This window comes from Talpa europaea (assembly GCF_964194135.1).
Source record: "Talpa europaea genome assembly, chromosome: 2".
Taxonomy (NCBI): domain Eukaryota; kingdom Metazoa; phylum Chordata; class Mammalia; order Eulipotyphla; family Talpidae; genus Talpa; species Talpa europaea.
This window is the reverse complement of record NC_140068.1, coordinates 5,387,781-5,414,928: the sequence shown is the minus strand read 5'-3', so window position 1 is coordinate 5,414,928 and position 27,148 is coordinate 5,387,781. Positions and strand designations below refer to the sequence as shown.

The window sequence follows — 27,148 nt, the reverse complement described above, 5'->3', positions numbered from 1 at the left end:
TTAAGAAACGAGAGAACAGGGCCTCCCTGGTGGCGCAGCGGTTGAGCGCTGGGTTGCGAAGCTGCCCGCAGCCTCCACAGCTCCGGTTCGATCCCCGGCTGCTCCCCGGCCACCGGAGGAGGGTCCCACATGGCGCGCAGACCTCTCCTGCCGCCCGCTGCTCCCCTCAGCAGTGTCCTTCGGTCCTTCTGCCTGCTCTGCTCCCCGCTCTGGCTCTGGTGAATTCTCTCACCCTCCCGCGCTTCTGACTGTACCCAGTGCTTGTATAAATAAATAAATAAATCTTAAAAAAAAAAAAAAAAAAAAAGTGCTTAAAAAAAAAAAAAAAGAAACGAGAGAACAAATCAAGGTGGGAAAATATTTCCCTCTGGCTCCATCTAGATATTTCTGACACCGGAAAGCAAACCCTCTGGCAAGAAGGCCCCTCGTCTGTCGTTTCCACCATCAGCTGGTCCACGTGTGGCAGAGCCAGCTCTGACTGTCGGCCCATCCTCTCGGGGACCCGGATGCCGCGGACCTGGGCGTGTTCAGGTGGACGGCAGCAGAAGCCACAGGCGCCAAAGAGCTACAATGAAAGAGCCCCACATGGAACACGCCTTTGTTTCCACTACAATAAGCTTCCTTGTGGAGTTCTGATTTCTGCAAACAACCGTGAAATCTCTCCAAAGGCTAACATAATGCAAAAAAAAAAAATAAAAAGGCATGAAAAAATAGTGTTTAATAATTTAACATAAAGACTCTTGTCTGTATTTGCAATGCCAGGCAGACAACGCGAGGAAAAGGAACAATATCCCAGCCTGCCTCGGAGACCCTGAGAAGGAAAGGAAAACAGTCCTGGCCACAGAGAAAAGCCCATCCCCAAGGCACTGTCGCTGGTGTGTGGTCGCGCAGGCCTGGCCACGTGGCTGGGGGCCCTTTCTAGATGGCTAGGCCTTTGGGGAGCTTCTCAAGGACAAGATGTATATGTTGCCGCTTGTTCTGCAACAGGCATTTGGCAAATGCTCAGACCCCCCACAGCCATGGTCAGAAGCCGGGGTCAGCTCAGGGGGATGACGGAGCCCTCACAGGTTAGGACAGACTCGCTTTCTAGAAATACCAGCGTTTAGACAGCGGACGGAGTGTAGTAAAGGAAATCACACGTGAACTGAGAGTGGACAGCCCGTGGCTAGCCCGCCGGGAGGCGAGCCCCAGGGGAGGCAGGCGCTCCAAGCCCATGGGCTGACGGGAGACGGGAAGGCATATTCTGCGACCCCACTGTGTCTGAAGTACTCTGTAAGCTCTCCTTTGCTCTCAGAGCCTTATATTACCCCCCCCCCCAGGTCCTCCTCTCTGGGTTTCCAGTCTACTCGTTGCTCCGGCCACAACCAGCCACTGGGTCACAAGAGCTTGCACTCGGAACCTGGGGTCTCTGGCTTGGAACCTGGGGTCTCTGCCCTAGTCTTAGGGTCGCTGTAACCAAGAAAGGCACAGCCCAGGCCCTCCTAACAGACAGCTGGCTGCTATTAGTCCCCACGCCTGCCCAACAGCCCTTGTCTAAACCCAACCTCCCCCCAGCCCAGACCTTATGCCCCCCCAACCTCAGGTGATTGCTCCCCCAGAAGACTGAGCAATTTTTGCAAAATCCACCAGACAACACCAAACTGCCTTGTGTTAACCTTACTTTTATCTGACTTTTCCTTCCTTAGTGGAGAACCAATTTCATCCTCTTCCCTGAAGCGCCGAGCCCAGTGGCTTGGCCACGGGAGACTCCACAGCTGCTTGACTTGATTCAAGTCACCAGGGGATGGACCAGGGGGAGTTTGAGCTGGGCCCATTCCAGTTATTTTGGGGGAAATTATTTCAAACTCTCACACTAGGTCATGTAAATCCTCGTCTGTGAGACTGTGTATATTTCTAACTTTATGTTGTGCCTGTGGTGTTGTAGGAAGATCAGTATTCCCACCAACTTCAAACGCAGCTCCCTGCTTGACGCAGCTCTGTGGGGGCACCGAACAAGAGGAGAAACGGGTTCCACATGTCAGAAGAATCTCATCTAACGAGTCCCCTTTCATAGGGCTTTCCCCTTCATCTGTCCCCTGGAAGAGTTAGTTTGCTGTATGCTAAATCATCGTTTTGTGTGTCTTTGGCAGTATTTTAAATGATTCCTTTGTTTACGTTACATGGGATGATGAGAAGTTTCTTCAAAATGTGACTCTTCAAAAGCGACCTCCCGGTCAAGGGGCTTGATGTGGAACCCACGATGAAGTTCTCATCCTCCCATGTGGGCAGAAATCCAACCAGAGACAGTGTGGGGAGACACCCACTTTCCTTAACAGCCCCTCTTGGCTCTCCAGCCTGGGCTCTAGGGCACGCAGGTGCCCAGTGTGGACAGGGAGTCGGGCGTTGGCCGGAACAATCTGTGCTCTGGGGGCACCAGCCTCTAGAGTGAGAGACACCGACTCTTACAACAACCACACAACTGAGTGGTTGTTGTGACCCCACCAAAATCCACCTTCAGCACCAGACAAGTTGTGACAAGGTAGCGATGATAAAACACATCAAGTTCCAGGTAAGAATGTCTACGAAAGAGCAGATACGACATCACTTCCCTACACCCAAGTGTTGGGGTAACTTCCTGTTCTTCTCATAGGGGCTACCTGTTGGTCAGATCACCCCTTCCTTCTCCAAACAATCGATGCTTTCACCAGGTACCAGGTGAAACAATCGATGCCTCCAGGTGCCATGACAGTATATATCCTGCACAGGCTTGTGTTCATTATTCTCTCCATGTTCGATGCGGTGCTGCCAGCCCTTAAACCTGACCCTCAGCTCCCTGCATTTGGTAATTACTAGACCCCCAAGGCCATGGTCAGAGGCTGAGTTGGCTCAGGGAGACAACGGATCCCTCACAGGGATAGGACAGACTCACTTTCTAGAAATACCAGTGTTTAGACAGAGCTGGGGAGGAGACTTACCCTCTGTGACCATGACGGCTTCCTCTTGGTCATTCAGGGCATCCTCCTGCAGGCTGAGATCTTCCTGCTCAGTCAGGCCATTGACGGAAGACAGCTGGCCGTTCTTCTGTGGGAGCTGCAGGAAAGAGAACAGCAGTCAGCTTAATCCCAGTCTTCACCCCAAGTTAGAAGCAATACTGTGACTCAGAGAATACAAACCATCTGAATGAGAAAGACAAAGAAATGGAAGGTCGAGAACCAAAAGATTTGTCTTTTATTTATCTCAATGATCCAACTACTAACAAATGGTACAAGAACTACTAACAAGCACGTAGGGCTTTGTTGCTGGATAAATGTGCACATCATTCATTCATTCATTCATTCACCTGAACATCATGCATTATTATACACACCCCACCTTCCAGGTCTATCTGAGACATAATGACGAAGTCAGGTGTGGGCCATTTGGCGTGGCCAAGTGCAGAGGGGCTGAACTCTGCCCCCTGCTGGTCTTGGTGGTGGTGGTGGGGTGAATCCTCTCATCCCTGAGGCCCTCAGCGAGGGGGGTGCTTCTGGGAAGGGAGCAGAGCTGAGCGGCCAATTAGGAAGATTTTACGAGGGAGCAAGGTGTGGGGCTGCTGTGGAAAGCGGTCACCTTGAAGGTCAGCTGGTCAGCAAGCCTTCAAGCTCCGAGGTGTGGCGCCCCTGACCTCAGCAGCCCGCTGCAGACTCCTGTTGCAGCAGCTCCCACTCCCGGCATGGGGGTCACTGGACCTTCTTCCTCTCCCTCCTAGCTCCTCCACTCCCTCTACATTGTGGATTAGAACAAATTGTTGTGTTTTTTTGTTTGTTTTTGTTGCAGCAAAAATTCTTTTGCTTGCCTTTGTGGCTGCGGTGGCCAGGCCTGGAAATGGTGAGAGAGGTTCAGACCCGATGACAGCTTTCAGACCCTTTGCCCAGTAACAGTCCCCACACCCTGAGCTTACAGATACTCTGGAAAGCAAACTTTCACAAAGTATTTCCTGCTTGAAATGTGTCCTTGTGCTTAGAAGCAGGTTCTGCACAATTGAATGGCATAGACATAAGTGACACTGTGGCCTTCACAGGGAAGAGGGAATTTATTTGTCTGAATGAATAATTACTAAAATGCTGCTATGGAAACTGTCATGAAGGAGGAATACATGGAGCAAGTGGGAATAAACAGGGGGCCCTAACTTAAATTGAGGTGTCAGGAGGACTTCTGCAAGGCTTTAAAGGGAAAGCTGGCATCTAAGTTCTCAGGCAAGGAGAGAGTAAGAAAGGGGCAGAAGGGGTGCAGAAAGGGGATGCCACGCTTCACAGGCCAGATTATCCAGGCTCAAATGATCCTTGCAAGATATGTAAGACATGCTTCTATTGGTTACTGTTTTTTCTAAAATGGTTATTTGCTGTCGCCCCCATAGGGTGGCCTGTGCAATTGATATCATCAGTTGCAAAAAGAGGTGTACAGACAAGCCCCCATGTCACACCTTTTTTTTTTTTTTAAAGATTTATCTATTCATTTATACAAGCACTGGGTACAGTCAGAAGCGTGGGAGGGTGAGAGAATTCACCAGAGCCAGAGCAAGCAGAAGGACCGAAGTACACTGCTGAAGGGAGCAGCGGGCGGCAGGAGAGGTCTGCGCGCCATGTGGGACCCTTGCCTGGCGGCCAGGGATCGAACCGGTGCTGCAGAGGCCATGGGCAGCTTGGCAGCCCAGCGCTCAACCGCTGCGCCACCAGGGGAGGCCCCATGTCACACTTTTAGTCCTAAGACTATAGGTAAAGAGTTTTATTTATTTATTTATTTTAAAAGTTCGTTTGTTTTTTTTTAAAGATTTATTTATTTATTTATACAAGCACTGGGTACAGTCAGAAGCGCGGGAGGGTGAGAGAATCCACCAGAGCCAGAGCGGGGAGCAGAGCAGGCAGAAGGACCGAAGTACACTGCTGAGGGGAGCAGCGGGTGGCAGGACAGGTTTGCGCGCCATGTGGATGGTGGCCGGGGAGCAGCCAGGGATCGAACTGGCGTGGCAGAGGCTGCGGGCAGCTTCACAACCCACCGCTCATCCGCTGCACCACTGGGGAGGCCCTAGGTAAAGAGTTTTAAACCAAAGAAAAACAGCACAATACCCTTAGGAACCTAAAGATTTCCACAGAGCTCTATCTTTCATTATCCATTTCTCATTTGTCTTAAAACCCACTGAGGCAGGTGCTAGTATTTCCATTTTACAGATGAGGATCCCGGGACTCAAGGCCACTCCAGTGGGTGGGGTTGGCTGAGCTCAGTCATGGCGGCACCCTGGCCCCAAGGTCAGGACTCAGCACCGACTCCTTCCAGGGTTTCCCCACGACACTGTGAACTGCTGAAAGTCCTGGTACTATGCAAATTAAAGAAATGCAATTAAAGAAAGTATCCCACAGTACCCAGTTCTGCCCACTCCCAAGAAACCTCAAAGCTAACATTCCATTCTGCCTCATTCCATGCTGCTTCCCAGCCAAAGGGGTGTGCGGACCAAACCACTGACTCGGGTCAGAGTCAGGGAGGGTGGCGGTTTGAGGCAGTTGGTCCAGAAGCCTTGAAATGTGCTAAATTGATGTCACCTGGCCATGGCCTGTTCCCAGCAAAGCTGCCCTTGAGCTGCAAGAGCTGTCTCCTGAAATAACAGCACCGTATTTTAATACTTACACTCCAGCTGGAACGGCTGGCTTCAAAATGCCCATGCTGAGCCTGGTTATGAGACCGACTACTCAGATTACATTTCTACTTAAAGTCTTCTCTTACCCAAATATGAAAGATGGGAATTTTAAATGAAACCTAAAGACAAAGGCAAGAAGTGGGGAGGGGAAGACCTTCACAACACTGTCAGCAAAGCTATCAGGGTCGAAGGGGATTTAGAACTAGTATTTCAACTATGTAGTCACTAACTGTGGACACAGCTTCGACCTAGACTTGATCAGTAACAGAAGATGAACTAGGGAAGGAAAGCAGGACCCCAGGAATGTGGGCTTCATCGTAACCAACGAATTGCCAACCTAAAAACGCTGGCATATACACCTCAATATGGCGAATTAATTGTGGAACAGAAGCAAGCAAGTCATTCCGATACCTCAATTTCAGTGCAATAAGCTCGTGCCTCAAGCTGGAAACCAGAACTCTGCAGCCCAGTAGAGTTGAGTTCTCTGGACTTCCGATCACCATGAAAAAAAATTCTCATCATTCTTTGTGAATTGTCCAGGATATTTAATTGGAGCCCAATTGAGTATCTTTTTTTTTTTTTTTGTGGGACCCTCACCGGGGATCGAACTGGCCAGCACTCAACCCCTGCACCACTAGGGGAGGCCCCCAATTGAGTATCTTTAAACATGAAGGGTCTACAAGGGCACAGACACACACTTTTGTCACCTTTTTTAAAAAAGTCACACATATATGATAAAATACATTAGAAGGTAGAAAGTGAGCCTTAAATACTGAGATCACCCTCAGGGGACACAGCACAACTAAGTCTACTTCAAAAAGGCACTGGGTGAACGACTTTTCATGACAGTTAAGTTGAAACTGAGTTTTGAGACTATTTCATTCTATGCATAGCTTGGGTCCGACAAGTATGCCCAACCTCTGACCTCGAGGTGGTATCTCAGGTGAGTGTTCGGAGCCTCTGCACACAAAAACGGAACTTCATTCCTAGCCCTCTTCAGACATTTCCACCATTCTGTCCTTTGACTCAAAGATGCTTTTGCAAAATCTCACACATTCTTGTACATGGGCAATTCACCGTTTGGCCATGCAACCCCCCCCCCAAAAAGAAAAACCCAGTGGTCTTATTTTCCTTTCCTCCCATTCCCAACCACCTAAATAATTTGTACCATTATTAGAGTCCAGATTAAGTTATCAGTTAAATTCGAGTCACCTTAAATGGTAAGAAACCCAACCCAGTGTTAATGTTTAAGTCCTTTCTGTCTCTTTCGATGTGTATCTATGTGCACAGGCATTCTTAAAACAAAAATAGTGACTGCATGCTGCTTTATAACCTGGTTGTTTCATTCTTCGTGGATGCCTTTCTTTATCAAAAACACTTATCTTGTTCATCCTAAGTCAGTCTCTCTTTTCTCTGTAACTCAGATGCCTGTGGCGAACAAAGATTTTATCAGCTATGCACACACAGACCCTAAAAGATACATCTCATTGACAGGGTGGGGGGGTTGGGGGGGGAACTGTCAAACCGTTGGGGGGGAATGCCGTCTAGTTCAGGGGTAAAGCAGTGCTGGGACTCAGGCTTCCTAACAAGAAGGAAGGAAATCTATCTCACTCTGAAGCCTTCTGCCTTCTCACAAAGCTCCACCCATCTGTCCCATTCTTAATTTTATGAATCAGATATTTCTTCTGAGATGAGCACTAGACCTGAAAGACATGTTCTCTTTGCACTTGAACTTAGTAAGCACCAGAAAACCCCTTTTCCCACTAGATTTGAGCTTCAAAAAGCATAAACGCCTCCTTTGAGCAAATCAAAACCCTAAATGTTTTCAAGCTTATATCCTTTGAGTGGGTCAGCCAGAGTTTATTCCTGTAAAGTATTACCACATTGCAACTAAACAAGCTCAGAAAAGGAAAAAAAACTCTCCAGTGCTTCCAGCAACAGTGCTTTCTTCTCATTCCTGCAAGAACAGCTAACAACATCCAGAATGGTAGCCAAGGGCCTCCCTGGTGGCGCAGCAGTTGATTGCTGGACTGCAAAGCTGCCCGCAGCTTCTACAGAGCCGGTTCGATCCCTGACTGCTGGGTGAGGGTCCGGCACATGGCACGCAGACCTCTCCTGCTGCCCGCTGCTCCCCTCAGCAATGTACTTCGTCAGTCTGCCTGTTCTGCTCCGTGCTCTGGCTCTGGTGAATCCTTTCACCCTCCCGCGCTTCTGACTGTACCCAGTGCTTGCATAAATAAATAAATAAATCCTAAATAAATAAATAAATAAAAACAAAATGGTAGCCAAGACATTGTGGAAACACCACCAGGCTTGAGTCCTTTTCACTGCAAGGCCCAGAACTTACTTTGAACCCCTGTGAAGAGTAAGCATTAGAAGTATCAGTTCCCGAATGGCTGTGTTAGAAAGGAACAAGACAAAAGCCTGACAGTTGTCAGGATGTTGGGGGACAAGGGGATGAGGGGGCCAGGGGCTAAAGTCAAGAGTGTCAACACCGAAGCCACGATCTGGGCTCTGCAAGCTCATGGGATGATCAGCACATTCTGCAATCCACACAGATGAGGCTGCAGACTTGAGTGAGGCATCCCAGACACCTTGAAATAATAGAGGCAGGACTATTGCGTGGCCATAACCCCAGGCGGGAGGGGGATCAGAAGGAAGTCAGCATGCCAAGGCTCAGGCACAGATGATCATAATAAAAAAGACCTTCTAGAAGCATTCCAAATCCCATGACAGAACTTGCAAAGGAAACTCCTCAATGTATTCTTTCTTCATTCTAATAGAAAGTGTTTTGAAAGTGAATCTTTAGAATGTCAAACCAAGAGAAACATAAATCAGAGTTTATATAAATCAGTAAGTAGCCTCTTTGGGGAGCAACTTGGAAACAGTCATAAACATTTTTGATGTGCATCTTCACTGGCCCTGCCATTCTAATAGGCAGACTTCCCAGGCTTGCAGAGATGCAAAGACTTTGATACACAATCTAAGCAGAGACCTTACAAGCTTCTTAGTAGCGGGGACCAGTTAAGGTTTGAGTCCACCAGCATCAAAAGGAATAAGGTCAATCTGGATGCAATGATATCAAAATTTGTATGTTTTAAATAGTAAAATGTTTCATTCTATGGTAATGATCTAATTGCTAATAAGCTCAAGATACATAGTAAGCACTGTTAATGCAATCAGGAATATACATTTATAGTCCATGATTTAAAAAAAGACTTAATGCAAACCACAAAGGAGAGAATATGAGAAGGCTTGCAAGCCTTTTCCAAGAGAGAATATGAACTTGCTTATCAAGTTTCAGGGGTACTGTCAAAACTCCAAGCCGAAGGCTCTCTCAAACCACATGAAATTGAGAAGAGTATGCACCCCAGGTCAGGAGTGACCCCAGTGACCTCTAAAAATAAGTCCTTATCTCTGAGGAGCTAACCTTTAAAGATCCTTTTCTCATCACCATTTCCCTCCTGAAAGAGGGAACAAACAGTCCCACCTCTTAAAATACCAATGCCCTGAGTCTTCTGCTTTTTAAATAAAATCACTGCTTGGTTTTCATTTCATGCTACTTCTCTCCACTCATGTACTCAGCAAAAACATACAAAGCCAACATACAAAAATAGCCCCTTATGACTTGGTGACATTAAACAGACTACATTGTTGGAAGCACCCGGAAGAGACACTGGCAAGTCGTCACCATCGTCCAGACCCAACGAGCTCTGCCCTCTCCAGCCCATGCAGCAGAGACACGGGGGCTGCTGGGCCGCCTCCACTACCCACCACAGCACTGTGAAGGTCTTTATGTTGAGATCTGATTTGGAAGCCACAGAGTTACTCAGCGAGGCAACATCACCTGGCAAACAAGTCTCACCAAAAACCAATATTTAACCATGTTCATACTTGACTGGCTTAGAGTTTTGTTTGTGTTCCTGTCCATTTTGTTTCATTCTAAAAGGAAAACATTTTCATTTTCAGAATGCCAAGATCTATATTATTGAAATGGCAATGCCCACTGTTCAAGGTAAGTTTCTGGGAGTGTATGCACATGAGCTTGGGAGTCCCTAAATGCCACTAGGTGAAGGTACCTGTATACCAGGTAAGGAGTTTCTGGTCACTGACTATAAGTCTTTGATTTTCCTGTTTCTCATTTTTTCAGCAAAATTCCGGAAGCTCGTTTAACTTAATCTCAGGAACAATAATTCAGACTCACTTCCTGAACATGAGAAAGCATGAAAGCCAAGAGAAATCCATTAAAATTACTAGCTTGCTTTTAGCACACAAAACTACTATCAATTCATAGATTGCTCATATTCAAATTGTTGAGTGTCTTAGAAAGTAACATTGTATTGTTGATGCAAATCCCAAAGGACTCTGACACTACAGGTGCCGCACTGTTGTTGTCTACACTGTTCTCTACATTAGGTCTCTAAGTCTCAAAGATCAGTGTTTTTCAAACTGGTATCCAAGAATATCAGTGTGCTGGGCAGTATCTCAGATCCACTTGGGAAACTCTGAACTAGATAAAATTCATCAGATTTACTTAGAATTTAAAGAATCTTCAATATGCATCCTGAAGCTCTAAAGGGTAAACCATTCTTGTTTTTCTAAAATGACTTGACCACATATACACAATGGAATATTACTCGGTGATCGAAAAAGATAAGCTAATGCCATGGGTGGAGCTGGACAAAGCTAACTGAAGTAAGTCAGAAGGAGAAAGATAAATACTAGATGGTGTCACTCATGTGTGAATATAAAGTAACTAAAGAGTCAGATAAAGACTAGCTGAAAAACTCACCCCTGACATCTGACTACAGAACTGAAGCACAAGGAGGGCTAAGAACAAAGAGGGAAGGAAGCACAACAGACTAACTACAGTGGTGGACTGTGGGTGACTTGGGGGTGGCAATGCCTTCTGAAGGTACCCCAACATATTACCTCTCAATTAAAAATCATTTTTAAATAAATACCTAAATAACATAAAATGGCTTGCCCTCAACCCTCTCTGTGCTACACCTATTAACATCTCCCATAACTCAGAACACTGAAGGAAATGCAGCATGTTTAACATACAACATTTCAGTCAACTATTCCCCTACCCTAAAAAGTTATAAATGTTTTAAAAAGCATTAAAACCTCCGGGTTCTCTGGGAAAGTATGTAAAAGAAAACAAAGAGCTCTAAATCTGGTGAGGTGGGAGATTAACCATGCTGATTTCAGGCAAAGGGAATTTATGAGATCTCTTCTGCAGATGAGGGAAGAAAAAAGCACCACCTACAACTCCAGCCATCCAGGGCATGAAGTTGGGCGACCAGAACTCCAGGATGTGAAAAACCCACCTTGCGATACCTGGAGCCCCAGAGCTGTAGGTCTGCATTATACTCAGGACAGAGAGACAGTGGACAAATGCAGACACCTGGGAACCCAAGGCTAAGTATTGGACACTACGTGTCTTCTGTGTGTGGAAACTGTACAAGAATTTCAGGGCCTGACACTTCCCTGGCCTGCACCCCAAAATCTGCCTCTCCTGGGCCTCCCCGGTGGCGCAGCGGTTGAACGCTGGGTTGCGAAGCTGCCCACAGCCTCTGCGGCGCCGGTTCGATCCCCAGCTGCTCCCCGGCCACCGGAGGAGGGTCCCACATGGCGCGCAGACCTCTCCTGCCGCCCGCTGCTCCCCTCAGCAGTGTACTTCGGTCCTTCTGCCTGCTCTGCTCCCCGCTCTGGCTCTGGTGAATTCTCTCACCCTCCCGCGCTTCTGACTGTACCCAATGCTTGTATAAATAAGTAAATCTTAAAAAAAAAAAAAATCTGCCTCTCCTGGGTGGTGGCCCTAACACTTCCCAGCCTCGGGACATCAGGAAGGAACTCTAAGAGTTGACCTTTTTTTTAAAGATTTATTTATTCATGCATGCAAGAACTGGGGTATAGGTCAGAGGCTCAGGAGGGTGAGAGGATTCACCAGAGACAGAGTGGGGAGCAGAACAGGCACTGACTGAAACACACTGCTGAGGGGAGCAGCGAGCGAGACAGGAGAGGTCTGCCATGCCATGTGGGTCTCTCCCCAGCCGGCTGGGATTGAATCCACGCTGCAGAGGCCGTGGACATCTTCGCAGCACAGCCCTCAACCGCCTGCACCACCAGGGAGGCCCCAGGGTTGACTTTGAAGAACTGTCTTCTCTTTTCGCACCTGCTCTAAACCAAGAACACATATTCATCCTTATATTATGTGGGATCAAGGAGATAAGCCATGGAGCACAGATCTCACTCAGGGGAACCACGGTTGAACTTGAGAGAACCCAGTCCACTTAAGGCCACAGGCCTAGCAGCCCGGCAATCCTAAGGGTTCTCACGGCAAGGTCAGGCAACAAGCCCACTGTCACGTGGCTTACTCTCTTCGTTTACTGCAGCGCAACACAAATTCTATGCTTAAAAGAAAAGTAGGCACTGAACATCTCTTCCTTAGTTATTTGACACCCACCCCAATGGGACCAGGCTCTACAGATCTTGTGGGGCTAGGGATCCCAAGATACACACCCCACGGGTACAGTCTAGGTGTTATGCAGACAGCATGGATGTCTAAGACTAGGGGTTTTTTTCCCTTTAGAGCTGTTCCACTTACAAGAGGTAAGGACCCAACGACTGTCCGGGCTCCACGGGACCCAAATGCAAAATAAGCAAAACAGCACGTGAAGAGATGCGTGAACACAGCAGCCTAAAAGCACAAAACCGGAGTCGTGAACATCTCTGCTGGTCTCACGCCCAGGTACTGCAGACGCTGCGCGGGGCGTTCCTGCGGGGTCTCCCACGTGGTGGGTGCAGACACAGGTTCCCAGACCCACCTAGCTCTCACTCCCCGCACCATCCACTGAGGACTCTGCCCCAGGGGGTTGCATTTGGTAGTGAAATAATCACACCACATCCCTGCTTAGGAATTTGATAATAAAAAGTGTTTTGAAATCTATCACCTCGCACTGAAAGGCTAAATAGTTTCTCAGCCAGATAGACAAATAGTTTTGACAAAGGAGGAAACCAGTATCATCTCAAGTAAAGTTCAGATTTTCAAGTTCAAAAACTTTGAGATGCTGGAGCCTCCCTGGTGGCGCAAGGGATTAAGACGCAACACTATGAAGCTGTCCACAGCCACTGCAGCACGAGTTCTATCCTCAGCCAGGGAGCTACCCACATGGCGCAGCAGACCTCTCCTGTCTCGCCCGCTGCTCCCCTCAGCAGTGTATTTCGGTCGATCCACCTGTTCTGTTCCCCACTCTGTCTCTGGTGAATCCTCTCACCCCCCCCACACACACACCTCTGGCTTGTACCCCAGTTCTTGTATGCATAAATAAATAAATCTTTAAAAAAAATGGTTGAGATGCTAATACGATTTCTTCTGACCAATACAAAAACAACATTAGAAACTTCCCCAGTGAGGAGGTAACTCCCTTCACAGAGAGGTAGTCAGCTAGGAAAAATACACAGTTCCCAACACTGGCACAAAAAACATTTCAACAGGCAAAACAAGACCCACATCAGGGTTTGAGTGAGAGTCCAGTGCTGGAGGCTTGTGGCCTGTTCGCAGGGACAGTAACAGACAATGGGGAGGGAGGTGCAAGTGGGCCTTCTAAGAAGCGCTTCTCCCATGCTGAGAAATGCTTGTCTGTCCGTCTGTCCTTCTGTCTGTCTATCCATCTGTCTGCCCGTCTGTCTGAAGCAGCCCAAGGCAGCTGCATCACCTCCTCTCTCAGACTCTTCTCCACATTCATGACCACAGAATAGGGAGACAGGCGCAGAAATGTACCCCAAACTTTGCTGGACAGAGGCAACATATTATTTGACTGGGAGGACAGTCGAGACCACCATTGAGCAACACACCTTATCTGTACGCACACCCAGTGGTTCCACCACCTCTGAGCCACATCGCTTAAAATGATTGTTGATTTTGGGGGAAAAATCCAGTGAGAGAGACCGTATTGCTCACCCTGTTGTAACTTCCATTCTCAGGCCATGCGCCTTTTGATTAAAAACAAAACAAAACAAAACAAAAAAAACCACGCAGAATGGCCTTTTCAATGGCATGACCTTCCTTTGCAATGAGGGTCCATCTAAGATACTGTGATTTAAGCAAGGAGCAACAGTTGCTCTTCTGGCAGTTTCTACTCCAAAGATTTCTAGCTTTATCACTGGAAAACTTAAGATATAACATAGAAAAGCAGCGGATTGCTACTCCATAGAGCGCCTTGAGCTTCCAGGCTGAATTCTAGACTGTTTCTCAACTGATTACATGTCGGCTTCACATCTGCCTCTTTCCGAAGCCTGTGGAGCAGGGGGTCTGCTCCCAGAACCTCTCCTGACTGGGGCTTCCAGGATCATGGGGGCAGGGGGCAGCGAGGGGGCGGCTAGCTCAGGAGGGCCAGGAGAGTCATGTCCACCATCCTCTGGGCCTCCCAAAGTGCCTCCTTTATGTGCAAAAACGAAGGGAAGCTGCCTGCACACCGTGGCATGGATTATTCAATGACCTTATTAAACATTTAGCTCTGATAATGGACTCGAAGATGCCATGTAGGACCCCATTTAGCATTTGGGGGTGGTTAATGGCGGAATTAAAATGATAAGCTGACAAGGGCTCCTCTGACATGTGCTGAGCTCTGCAGTCCCCGAAGTTTGACCTCCAGTGCACACCAAGTGCAAGTGGCGAGGCCCAGCCCTCGGACCCCAGGCCGGCTAGGGCTGTTGGGAGATCTCGTGGGGCAGAGAAGAACTTTGTCGGACAGCTATTCACGGAAGGCGGGTTCAACTTCTTTAGATCCAGCCCAGGGGAGCAGAGTGCAACTTAAAGCTGGTCAGATGGGGAGTGGACACCGGATGGACCACTCGCTGGCCACGAGACCCTGGAGCCAATTTCTCATCCTCTAAAGTGGAGTCACTGGGCCTTCCCTGGTGGCACAGGGGTTAAGCACAGCACTGTGAAGCTGTCCGCAGCCTCTGCAGCATGAGTTCTTCCCCAGCCCGCCAGGGAGATACCCATAGGGCACAGCAGACCTCTCCTGCCTCCCAGCTGCTCCCTTCAGGAGTGTATTTCAGTAGATCTGCCTGTTCTGCTCCCCACTCTGTCTCTGGGGAATCCTCTCACCCTTCCCCTCACCTCTGGCCTGAACTCCAGCTCTTGTATGCATAAATAAATCCTTGAAAAAATAAAAAACAAAGAAGCATATCTTGTTTTTTTTTAATTTTTTAAAAATTTATCTACACAAGCACTGGGTACAGTCAGAAGCGTGGGAGGGCGAGAGAATTAACCAGAGCCAGAGCGGGGAGCAGAACAGACAGAGTGATGAAATACACTGCTGAGGGGTGCAGAGGGTGCGGCAGGAGAAGTCTACGCGCTGCGCGCCATGTGGGACCCTTGCTGGTGGCCAACCGGTGCTGCAGAGGCTGCAGGCAGCTTCACAGCCCAGCGCTCAACCGCTGTGCCACCAGGGGAGGCCCAAAGAAGCATATCTTGTACAAGAGGCAAAGCCCCATGGAAACCACATCAAGCACAAGATGATTTCTTGGGGTTGTTCCAATGGTTGGATGTTTGGCTTTTACCACCAAATCCATTCCTTCTCCTGTCTGCTTCTGATACATATTGGGCGGTCAGAATGTTCTCTAATCTAACAGCAATACTCTAAAAAGCATTGCACCTCATTCAACATCCACTCCCAGCCCCACCAAGCACCTTGGTGAATTGGTAGGACTTAGAGCTGTATCCAACCAGCTCAGCATTCAAGGGCGGGTTCTAGCTTGCATCTCTTATCAGCACTTAAAGGAAAAAAAAAAAAAACAATATTATGTCTAGTGAAATAAAAAGATGCTCCAGCAAAATACAAGCCTAAGAAAGCACTTGCAGTTGGTTCATTATTATGACTTGAATATGAGGGATCACAGACAAGTGCCTTTTCCATTAAAAAAAGGAATCCATTAACCTAATTTATAAATCATAAGTTACATCTGTCAAAAATGCTTTCCGGGTTGCCAGCTATTATGCAGAACATCTAGTAATGCTGTCAATACCTTGGTGTTTAGCTTCATCAGTAACAGAGGGAAGCTGAGTGGGCCCTGGACCCCGCATCACACATCAGGCAGTCCTGCGTCCTGCGGGGCAGGGAGGAAGGTGTTCATTCAGAGGAATCCACTGTGTCCCCCAAATGCAGAAGGCTCCCTTCTAAATGGGGGTGGGTTGAGTGTGGGAGGAGTGAGTAGTTCAGAGCTCTACCCCAACAGAATAGGAATTAAATAATTTCAGGAGAGCTCCGTCATGCTGACTGGTAACTTCTACCTTTCAAATAGCACTTACTTCATTGCAGCCCCTATTATAGGAAGCGTCAGATTGCAGAACATGCTTGTGATTCTTTAATTGAATAAAATATTGTTTACCCCGTCTCGGCTGGCTCTGCATGGCAGCCACTGTGGGACCCGGACTGGGTTCACAGACGCAAATCTTTGGTTCGGACGAAAGAGACGCCGGAACCCTCTCGAGTCCCGGCTGTCTCTGCACTGATCATATTCAGGACCATCTGACAGGAGATGCCCACCACACGGCTTTGACACTGGACGGCACAGGGTAGGAGTGGCTTGCTTCCTTGGCAAGTGCTCCCATCAATAACCACTGGCACCTAAGGGGAGCGGGCGATTCCTTAGCCACTGGACAAAAGCCTTCCAAGCAACATGATTTCCAGAAGCACAGACTTTTTAATTGCTGGCGGAATTGTCTCCAAGACTCCCAGATGGGGCCTCCCCGGTGGCGCAGCGGTTGAGCGCTGGGTTGCGAAGCTGCCCGTGGCCTCTGCGGAGCCGGTTCGATCCCTGGCTGCTCTCCGGCCACCGGAGGAGGATCCCACATGGCGTGCAGACCTCTCCTGCCGCCCGCTGCTCCCCTCAGCAGTGTACTTCGGTCCTTCTGCCTGCTCTGCTCCCTGATCTGGCTCTGGTGAATTCTCTCACCCTCCAGCACTTCTGACTGTACCCAGTGCTTGTATAAACAAAACAAACAAACAAATAAATAAATAAAACATGCTTCTATTAAAAAAAAAAATCTTTAAAAAAAAAAAAAAAAAAAAAAGACTCCCAGATGAGTGACTAAAAAGGGAAGTTCTTTGTTGGTGAAGAATTCCAGCCAGCACCTTGTCTGACCAGGGACAGTGGTTTCCCGTACTCGCCTCCCCCACGCTGCTATTGATCTTGAACCTTGAAAGCGAGTGGAGGAGAAGCTGTCTGCAGATCGCAGGGCTGGGCAGACAGGTGCCGGCCTTCCCTGCTGACTCGATTTCAAATGTGAACAAAACGCTTTCACCTTCACGCTATTCCTAAAGCCTGTTTGCATCTCCAGGGGAAAGCACTGTGCCTTGTATCAAAATTGCTACTGCCTTGTCTGTTGTTTTAATTATCACCTCCAGAAGGGGAGCACATTATGGGTGTGAGTGATCACTAAGCCTTTGATTTTTTTGTATCAAATGCTGATTAACAGGAAATGCTTTGTTTTAAATTCACAGTATACAAAAATTATCGAAGAAACTGGAAAATAAATGTTTTTTAAATCAGATAAGACTACAAATGATTTGTTCTCTCCCCGCCCACCACCCCAACTCACCTAAATGGTAGACTGTAATACTTGAACATTCTTTTTTGCTTTCCTTACATAGTATGACCTCCCTCTGCACGTACCTGATTTCTTGTTCTAACCCACTAAAGAAATTATTGTTAAAAAAATAAAAACCTAGGGCCTCCCTATTGGCGCAGGGGTTAAAGTCTCAGTGACATCAAGCTATCAGCCACCACGGCATGAGTTCGATCCCTGGCCAGGGAGCTACCCACGTGGCACAGCAGACCTCTCCCGTCTCGTCCACTGCTCCCCTCAGCAGTGTATTTCAGTCAGTCTGTCTGTTCTGTTCCCCACTCTGTCTCTGGTGAATCCTCTCACCCCCCGCACCTCTGGCCTGTACCCCAGCTCTGTATGCATAAATAAATCTTTTAAAAAAAATAAATAATTTAAGGTGATACCTTAAGAGTGGGTGTCCCCGACTCTGTTTAGCTCTCTCTTAACCAACCAAGCTGGTCTCAGGCTCTTGAGGGATAACGCCAGACTACATACTGCGGGAGGCCCTGCCTCTTGTAGAAGAGCCTCCATTTCTGTTATCTCCCACACCCTCATTCCTGGAGGATTGGTTCCTAGAGTTGCAATCCTCAGGAGGAAATCCTCAACATTCTTCTGAGTCACCTTGAATTTGGACACACAGGAATGCAAGCAGGGCAGTGGGAGGCCAGCACGGGGCCAGCCAAGATAACAACCTAAGTTCCATGTGGGGACACGCCCTCTCGTAGACCCAGCACCTTACGCACATACTTTAAGCAAATAATCACCAAATTCTGTGTGACTAGCCTGCACCCCAACAGTCATCAGGAACCAGTAACAGAGACTTGGGGTAGACAGTAGGGAACGACTCATGGCAACAAAGAGGCAGCAGGGAAAGCAACTGCTTCCAGGAATATCTACGAGCAGCAATGCCATCATATCCAGGCCACCGGCCCCTCGCTTCAGAAAGTCGTGTCCGGCCCTCCCCTGGCTGCCTCCCTCTCCTGCAGCAGGAGCCAAGAGGTCAAACTACCCAAAATGAACATTTCACCTGCCCTGCCAACCAAGGCCGGGGAGTGCCCAGGGCACCCTGAGGCCAGAGGAACAGCCAAAGGGTGTTTGGTTGTGTGGAGTGAGGCCAAGGGCAGAGCTTGGCTGTGGGCTACAAGAGCCCTGGGGTGCAGGGGCAGCGGAAGTGGGAAGAGAGGGGGGCAGAGGGCAGACAGAGGCCAGGCTGCCTGGCCCACCGCATCCTGGTGTGGAAATTCTAGGGTGTGAGCATCTTAAATCAGATCTGGCCTTCAAGGTCATTATGAAGTTTTAATGGTCAAATAAGAGGATACAATATTTCACTGAGTAGCTTGATTAGTTTTTTATATTTCAACACGTGCTGTAGGGTTCTTCATTTCTAAAATGAATGTGATTTTTCATTTACAAAAAAAAAAAAATTGGAAATACTGCTCACTGAAGGAGCTCCTGCAGACGTGAAGATATAAACCAGGAGTTTTGAGGCATCTAATAAGATCCCAAGAGGTACAGTGGGCAATAAATACTTGCACAACATAAAACCAGCGAAGCAGCGCCTGGAAATACGTTTCTCTGCTCTCATAAATGAGAGAAGGCAAATCTTGAGTAAAGTGAAGCCACCGGCCACCACTTGTCAAAGCAGCTCGACCCCTATCAGGGCAACAGTGAACACAAACATGTGTTTGTTTAAACTTAGCATAATTTGTGAGAGCACAGCCTTGGCCGGCCTCTGTCCAATTTGTAGAGAAGCTCACAAGTGAAGCCACTGCTCGGCTTGGGTTAGGTGCAGACCTGGGGTGAAGCCCTGGCTTCGACCACCGACACTCGCTCTTCCCACTGTGTCACGAAGCCCGGGTTTACCCAGAGGAAATGACAGGCGGAAGGTGCAGAACCCAAGCCCCTCCCTGCAGAATGGAAATAAGCTGCCCGTGTGCTCTCCGGCAAATGAAAAGAGCGACTTAGCGAGCTGTAATACATTCATTAAATGGAAACAAGCAATGGTTATTCTATCAGTGAGAGCAAGACGGGGGTGCATCAAGCTAACTGCAACCCGGTAAAAATTCATTCCCTTATGATTTTATAAATTAAGCATTAAATAGAGTGAAATAAAGATGCACTCAAAATTCATAGGCCAACACAGGAGGGGGTACTGGGTATTAAAGTCTCTAATACTGTAAGAAAAAGGAAAGAGACAGAGACTAAAATTATGAAACTTGAAGGATTCCTCTTCAAGATTATCGAGAACATTTCCTCCACTGTATTGCTGAGAACCAAACCCTAAAGAATGTTACTTGTCCAAGGTCACAGACCTTGTTAGGAAAGGAAACCACACTAAAAAATTCTCAGCATGCAGGCCACAGTTCTGGTCTCCTTTCTCTCTCTGCTTTTTTTTTTTTTTATTTATAGAAGAGATAACACTGACATCAGATAGTGCCCAAGAATCCGGCTTTTAAAACCTGCAACAATCATGATTATCCTCCAGTCAGACCAGGGTGGGGCTCTCTGGCAATGAACATATAGGGGAGTGACAACACTCGAGGATTGTTGCTCTCAACAAAATTACTCAGGTAATTTTAGTAAAGAAGAATGAAGTAAGTTTTGATGAAGAACACATGGAAACTCACAGTTCTAAGCTAAGTCCTCAACTACCAACTATGCTTATGAACAGCAGCACTAACAACATCACGCGGAGAGAGAGACAGATGCCCAGCACCGCTGTGTTCACAGCACAGGCCTCTCCAAAGCCGGAGTCTGACCACATCGATGATGGATAACAACAAATGATTCCGGGATTCTCCTTCATTCTGCCTGTCCACAGCCAGACCTTATCGACCCAAAGGTTATCTTCAGCCTAGAAATGAATATGAAATTAATTCATGAGCTTTTCAACTACCTTCGGTGACATATTTTCATCATTGACTTTTTAAATAAAATATAAAAAAGATGAGCAAATTCTACTGTCTTTCCATAGTAGTAACAAAATGTTTCACTCTTGCTAGAAAACACATGCACTCAGCACACATCCCTCCCTGAAAAGGAAGGACTTAGAGATGAATGCTTTCTTTTACCTCAGGAAAAACTAAATCGTGTCAGAGAACCACTACGGTTGAAGAGTAAATCCTTGCAAAATGCACCCCCTACTCCTAAAATCTTTTCCTGTGTATATTCTTATTAGCACTTAAAATGCCTTTTATATTTGTTTAAAAAGAGAAAGGAAAAGCTAAAAAAAGTAGGCTGCACAGTCATTTTAATATCCTACATCCAAGACATGGCTAACGGGCAGGGAGCAGCGTTAAGTCTTCTCCTTTGTGACGGAAACTGGTTCCTTTTACAACCCAAGAGTTAACTCATTGAATAAATGTCTACTGAGCATCTACTGTCTTTCAAGCACCAAACTGAGAATTAAAGGAATTTAACAGGTATTGTTTCAAATGATTTCAGCTCTGCAAAGCTCTCCCATTGCGAACACCTAATATTCCCCAATCCTTCTTCCATCTATTTTTCATCCAAAACCTAAGGTCACAGAATATATATGATGTTGTCTATAAAAATGCATTTAATACATTGAAGAACTCTTCTGAAAAAGGAGCACGTCCAGAAAATAGTTTTATCTGAAGGAGTGTGGTTGTCAAAGTGTACCCCGCTCCCCGCCAGGCAGATAAAACCCAGGCGTCTCTTTCACATTAGGAACCCACATATCGCTGAGCAAAGCATTCCAGGCCACGTGCCATTTATAACTGACAAGTGTTTCTCCAGCCCCGTCGATTAATAACCACGCTGCTCCCCGTCTCCATCTGCTCAGATGGCACTGGAGCCCCGCGGGTAAAACCCACCTTTAAACAGCTGCAGAGTTAATTATCCCCAGGATAAGACGGGTTCATTTTCTCCTACACCTTCAAGATTTTAAGAGTCACTTTTGATTTTAGCTCTGTTTTCTTCTTAACTAAATGAGCACAAGCGTGATTGTGTTCAAAGGCTGGCACTGGGTGTGTATGTGCCTGTGAGAACGCACACTAGGAGGATTCCACTGCAGAACTGCTGGAGAAACTCACTCCTGCCATACAATCCACAAAGGATAATCTTTTCAGAGACGGATCCCTTGTGTTCTTCTTATTAAATAAAAAGAGATAAAGATATCATCAGTGGGCCTCCCTGGTGGCGCAAGGGGTTAAGCACCGCACTATGAAGCAATCCACAGCCTCTGCAGCATGAGTTCGATCCCCGGCCAGCCAGGGAGCAACCCATATGGCGAGGCAGACCTCTCCTGTCTCGCCCACTGCTCCCCTCAGCAGTGCATTTCAGTCAGTCTGCCTGTTCTGTTCCCCGCTCTGTCTCTGGTGAATCCTCTCACCCCCCGCATCTCTGGCCTGTACCCCAGCTCTTGTATGTATAAATAAATAAATCTTTAAAAAAAAAAAGATATCATCAGTGGGGTATCTAAATTTTTCATAAAAACCTGTGATTGTGAAAAAACACAATCAGTGATTTCCAAGGGGGGAGAGGCAAAATAATCGATAAATAATTTGCTCCAAAACTGGGGTCTCCCAGTGTACTGTGCCCCTGGGCCACTCCCAGCCCGGCTGGCTACCCTTGGTGTGAAGGACAGGGAGGTTCTCTGTCCACAGGGAGACTGTCACTGCAGGTACCTCCAAGAGCTGGGCGAGAACAGCATCCCTGACTGCTGACGAAGCGAACTCACTTCCATTAGCCAAGCTTTCTCAGTTGCCAGCCCTAAAGCAAAAGCAGAAACACGCACTTGAATATACTGGCACCTACAAAAATGTCTTAATCACTTTCAGACATGAAGCCAGCACTTGGAGGAAGAACCCTATATTTTCAACTCCTTCCTGGCTCTACCAACGAGACACTAACCATCGTGCAATTAAAATTAACTTTGATAATTTTAGCTTTGCCATGTAAGTTTCGTTCAAGATTTAACAAGGTAGCTAGGAACATGGAAAGATTAAAAAAACAAAATACAAATTTATTGTTCGGTATGGAAAATTAGATCAAATGGCCGAGGTCATCAATAATTCTAGTCCATCTGATTTTTATTCTTTGCTAGCTATTTTTTCTTGCGAAGGTAAATGCTAGACAGTGGCACAAAACCAGTCTAGATAATTAAAAGTTTTCTCAGTCAATGAGATGCTAATTGGTTTAATCATCATCAAGTCATTGCATAAAAATAAGCATAAAAACAGCCCTTCTTCAATTCCACACAGGAGCGGCAAGTACAAATGCACAACTTGGCAAGTGAAGATACCACGCAGGTGGGCCTCCGGGACAGATGGCAGCAAAGTCCGTCAAAAAACCGTGCTCCTCCCGGCGACGCCATCGTAGTATAAGATATCTTGTTTTTAACACTCAAATGACTAAATCCTATGACAAGTAAAATCATTCTGATTTTTAAAAATCGGTTAATGATTCATTCAAACAACTTCCACAACAAAATGTGAAAAAAATGTGGACTCTTCTCTGGAGAGTTTCTGAGCCCAGCTCTCCGAGCAGGGCCCCAGCTCAGCATCCTCTCACAGGATCGACTCCTTTTCTGTTCTCCGGCAGGTTTCGCCCTTTGGCTAGATGTCCGTGCACGTGCAATCCTTCATGGCTACTCCAGGAGCTCAGCCCCAGGAATGCAGGTCACATGGGAACTTCAGACTTTCAACTTGAGTGACAATTCCCAGCTCCAGGTCCTCTCACATGCACGACCTTTCAGACATGAAGCTGACATTTATAGGAAGAAATCTACATTGCCAATTCTTTCCTGGCTCTACCAGCAAGAAATTCACTTCGGAACGCCAAACACCATGCTATTACAATGAACCTTGACAGTCTTAGCTTTGAGTTTTTCATACAGCAAGGGAAGAGTCAGGGAAAACATAGCTGATGTGTCCTGCCTCAAGGAGACAAAATGGGGGCCTCCCCTGTGGCACAAGGGGTTGAGACGCAGCACTATGCAGCTATCTGCAGCCTCTGCAGCACAAGTTCGATCCCTGGCCAGAGAGCTACCCACAGGGCACAGCAGACCTCTCCTGTCTCACCCACTGCTCCCCTCAGCAGTGTATTTCAGTCAATCTGTTCTGCTCCCCACTCTGTCTCTGGTGAATCCTCTGCCCCCCCCATACCTCTGGCCTGTACCCCAGTTCTTGTAGGCATACATAAATAAATCTCTTTAAATAAACAAAGGAGACAAAATGGCGGCCAGGCAATACCATCCCTTGCCAGCAAATGGGTCAAAGAAGTTTGTGGGGCCTGGTTTAGAATTCTCACCTGTCTTTTCAAACCACTGCTTCTGCGAAAGTTTGATAATTTCTTTTTTTAATTGTGTTGTTTTTATTGAGGTAGTTCTGGATTACTATACCGTACATGACTTAGGAGAAGAGGCTCACACTCTTCAGAGGTATGTCACCACACACACGCCCCACCACGGCGCCCGGAGCCCACAGCCCTTTTGGACCCTCCCTCCTTTGGCTCCTCTTAATCCCCTCTGGTAGTCTCAGAATTTCTAGGGTTTTTTTTTTTAGTTTAGTCATCTGTTTTGTTTCTTTATAGTCCACATATGAGTGAAATGATCCACATTTGTCTTCCGCGTTCTGATTTATTTCCTTAGCACAATCCCCTAAGGTGATGTTTTTAAAAATGCTTTTGAAATTAGAGACAATCTAAAAATTTGAAAGGGACCAAAATACAAATATTCCTTTTTCTCCTAAAATTGTACAAGAGATAATGGTTGTGTAAAATGAAATTGCACTTTTTTTTTTTCTGGCAACTTTTTAATCTTTCTACAATTTCCAGTTTCCATATTTATAATGCTTCAAGGCCCTAGTAGTTGAGGACAGAACTTTTTGTTTTATTGTGTCATCACAACTCCCGTTAGGAAAAAAATGAGTATTTCTGACACAATATTTCTGATACAGTTTAATGAAATGAAGACCTGCTTGTTAATCTTGTGCATGGCTTCCCTGTTACCCAGGCCCACTTCCTCCTCCATCACCACCACACACATCCAGGAGACACTCAGAAACTGGCGTCACCCGTCACAAGCCGTTCCTTTAACCAGTCTAACAATTGCTTGACCTTTCTCATGTTCTACTAAATACCCCTCCCAAGAGCAATCTTTGAATTGGCCTGCTCGTGGTTTCCTTGAGGTTAAGTTTGAAATAAAAATTGAAAATGTGCTCATAACTTTACTGTTGAGGGGCAAAAAAATAACTTCAAAGGGAGAAAAGAGAGTAAAAATTAAACTCTTCTACACAGAAGAATGCCAGATGCAGGAATGTAGGAAGATGGATGAGAATTGTCAGGATTTTGCAACCCCTGATGTGATTCAGGCCAAAATCATCAATAGACGCTAAAACACCATTTGCAACAGAAAATCGGCATCAAACACTCAAAACACCCCACAGGGAGAGCATATCTTTCTAATGAAGAGCTCTGAGGGGACGTCAATCAAACCATCAAACTCGGCATTACCTGTAATGGGCAACAGGTGTTCTATGGCTCCCAGTGTGACGTACTACTAAGTACCCGATATGTCACCTAGGTGTGTCCTTACTGAGAATGTTCAGCCTGAATCTAACCAAGAAAAAATATTAGACAAATCTACAATGCTAGAGAAGGCAACTGGCCAGGTACTTTTTATCAAAAATAAATGCCATGAAGAACAAGAAGCAGGATAAGCATTATTCTAAAGACCAAAAGAAATGTGGAGCCACTGCAGCACAAGTTCAATCCCCAGCCAGGGAGCGACCCACATGGCGCAGCAGACCTCTCCTGTCTCCCCGCTGCTCCCCTCAGCAGTGTGTTTCAGTCAATCTGCCTGCTCTGCTCCCCACTCAGTCTGGTGAATCCTCTCACACCCACCCCACACCTTAAACCTGCACCCTAGTTCATATATGCATAAATAAATAAATCTTTTTTTAAAAAAAGAAATGTAACAATGACGATAGCTTGAGAGTGCTGAGACTTTAACCCCTGAGCCACCAGGGAGGCCCCAATTTGTCTTCCACATTTATATTTTAAAGATTGAGCTCTGTATTACATGAATCAGTCAGCCAAGAATCCCTGTACATATCTGAATACCATCCTTAACAGATACATTTTCAAAATAAGTTTTTACTCCATTATGCAAGTATGAGATAAAGATTTGAAAAATGCACACTGAACAGAAAAGAAGAAGACTGACGACGGGGGAGTTTGCATATGGACTCTAAGCTGGCTGACACCGTTACATTATGGTGAACTCCGCCGTGTGCTCATACAGGGAGGCAGGAGAACGCAGGAATTCACTTGTAGGAGACCATGTAAACTTCGAGAGTGAAGGGTTTCTGCATCTAAAAGAGTTCAGCGGGCCTTCCTGGTGGTGCAAGGTGTTAAGTCTCAGCACCATGAAGCTATCGGCAGCCACTGAAGCACAAGTTCAATCCATGGCCAGGAAGCTGCCCACATGGCACAGCAGACCTCTCCTGTCTCCCCGCTGCTCCCCTCAGCAGTGGATTTCAGTCAATCTGCCTGTTCTGCTCCCCACTCTGTCTCTGGTGGATCCTCCCACACCCCCGCACCTCTGGCCTGTACCCCAGGAGGGAGGCTGGGGAGGGTGTGGAGAAGCTACAACCCTCTTACACAGCTGGTGATTTTAAGGCAGAATGCACCAGTGCATTAGAAAACAGTCTGACGGTTCCTCAGAGATAAAATACAATCTCATAATTTTATCCTAGGTAAATAAATACCCAAAAGAACTGAAAGCATAGACACGCAGAAATGTGTACACACTCCAAAACTTCCAGTGTACACAGGAGTATTCTTCATAATAATTCCCAAATAAAACAATTCAGATGCCTATCTGGTAAATAAAATACGGGGTAAAGTCATATCATACAATGCAATATTTTCCAGCAATGAAAAGAAATGAGGGCCTCCCTGGTGGTGCAAAGGGCTGAGTACAGCACCGTGAGGCTATCTGCAGCCTCTGTAGCACGGGTTTGATCCCTGGCGGGCCAGAGAGCTACCCACATGGTGCAGCAGACCTCTCCTGTCTCACCTGCTGCTCCCTTCAGCAATGTATTTTCAGTAGATCTGCCTGTTCTGCCCCCCACTCTGTCTCTGGTGGGTCCTCTCACCCTCCACACCTCTGGCCTGCACCCCATCTCTTGTAAGCATAAATAAATAAATCTTTAAATCAAAAAGAAATTAAGTGACACTGATAGACACTACATCATGGAAGAAGCTTGTGGACAATACACTAAGCAAAAAAAAAAAAAAAAAAAAAGCCAGACACAAATGGCCACTTGCAGTATGATTCCATTAATATGAAATGTCCACAACAGGCAAATTTTAGACAAAGAAAATACATTAGTGGTTACCAGGGCCTGAGCGGAAGGGTAGATGGGGGGTGATTGCTAACAGGTATAGAGTTTTTTGGGGGGTTCAAAACAGTATAAAATTGCCGTGATGGTTACATAGTTGTAAACACATTTTTCAAAAACATTGAATTGTACACTTTAAATGATGAACTGTTGGGTATGTGAATTATATCTTAACAAACTTGTTATTTTAGAAACCTGGAACCTCTTCCCAAAATGAAGACACTAGGAAATATATCAGGAGGCCCCAGTATTCTCATTTCCTGCTAATCACAAACCAGATCTACGATGCTTCGTAAGCAACAGTAAAATGTCATAACAGATCAGAGTTAAGTGGTGCTGATTCCTCAAGGAAAGAAAATACACTCTTTAATTATGAGAGCCTCCCCAGATAGCTTGGTAAGGTATTATGATCAAAATAACTTCCTTTTTCCATTAAATTTCAAGGAGGACAGACAAGTCTAAAGTGCTATTAAGCGCTAAATTAATAACCATCTCAGGAAGGATATC

At 46.6% G+C, this 27,148-nt stretch overlaps 1 protein-coding gene across 1 annotated transcript in view; it reads right to left on the bottom strand.

Annotated features, from left to right (window-relative positions):
* Positions 1–27,148, bottom strand: part of AKAP12 (A-kinase anchoring protein 12) — a gene marked incomplete at its 3' end in the record, with an annotated part of 86,462 nt that overhangs the window by 37,677 nt on the left and 21,637 nt on the right. The window contains exon 2 of the mRNA XM_084228797.1: positions 2,955–3,069. Within this exon, the coding sequence (XP_084084923.1) occupies positions 2,955–3,069 (115 nt within the window). The remainder of the gene's footprint in view (positions 1–2,954; positions 3,070–27,148) is intronic.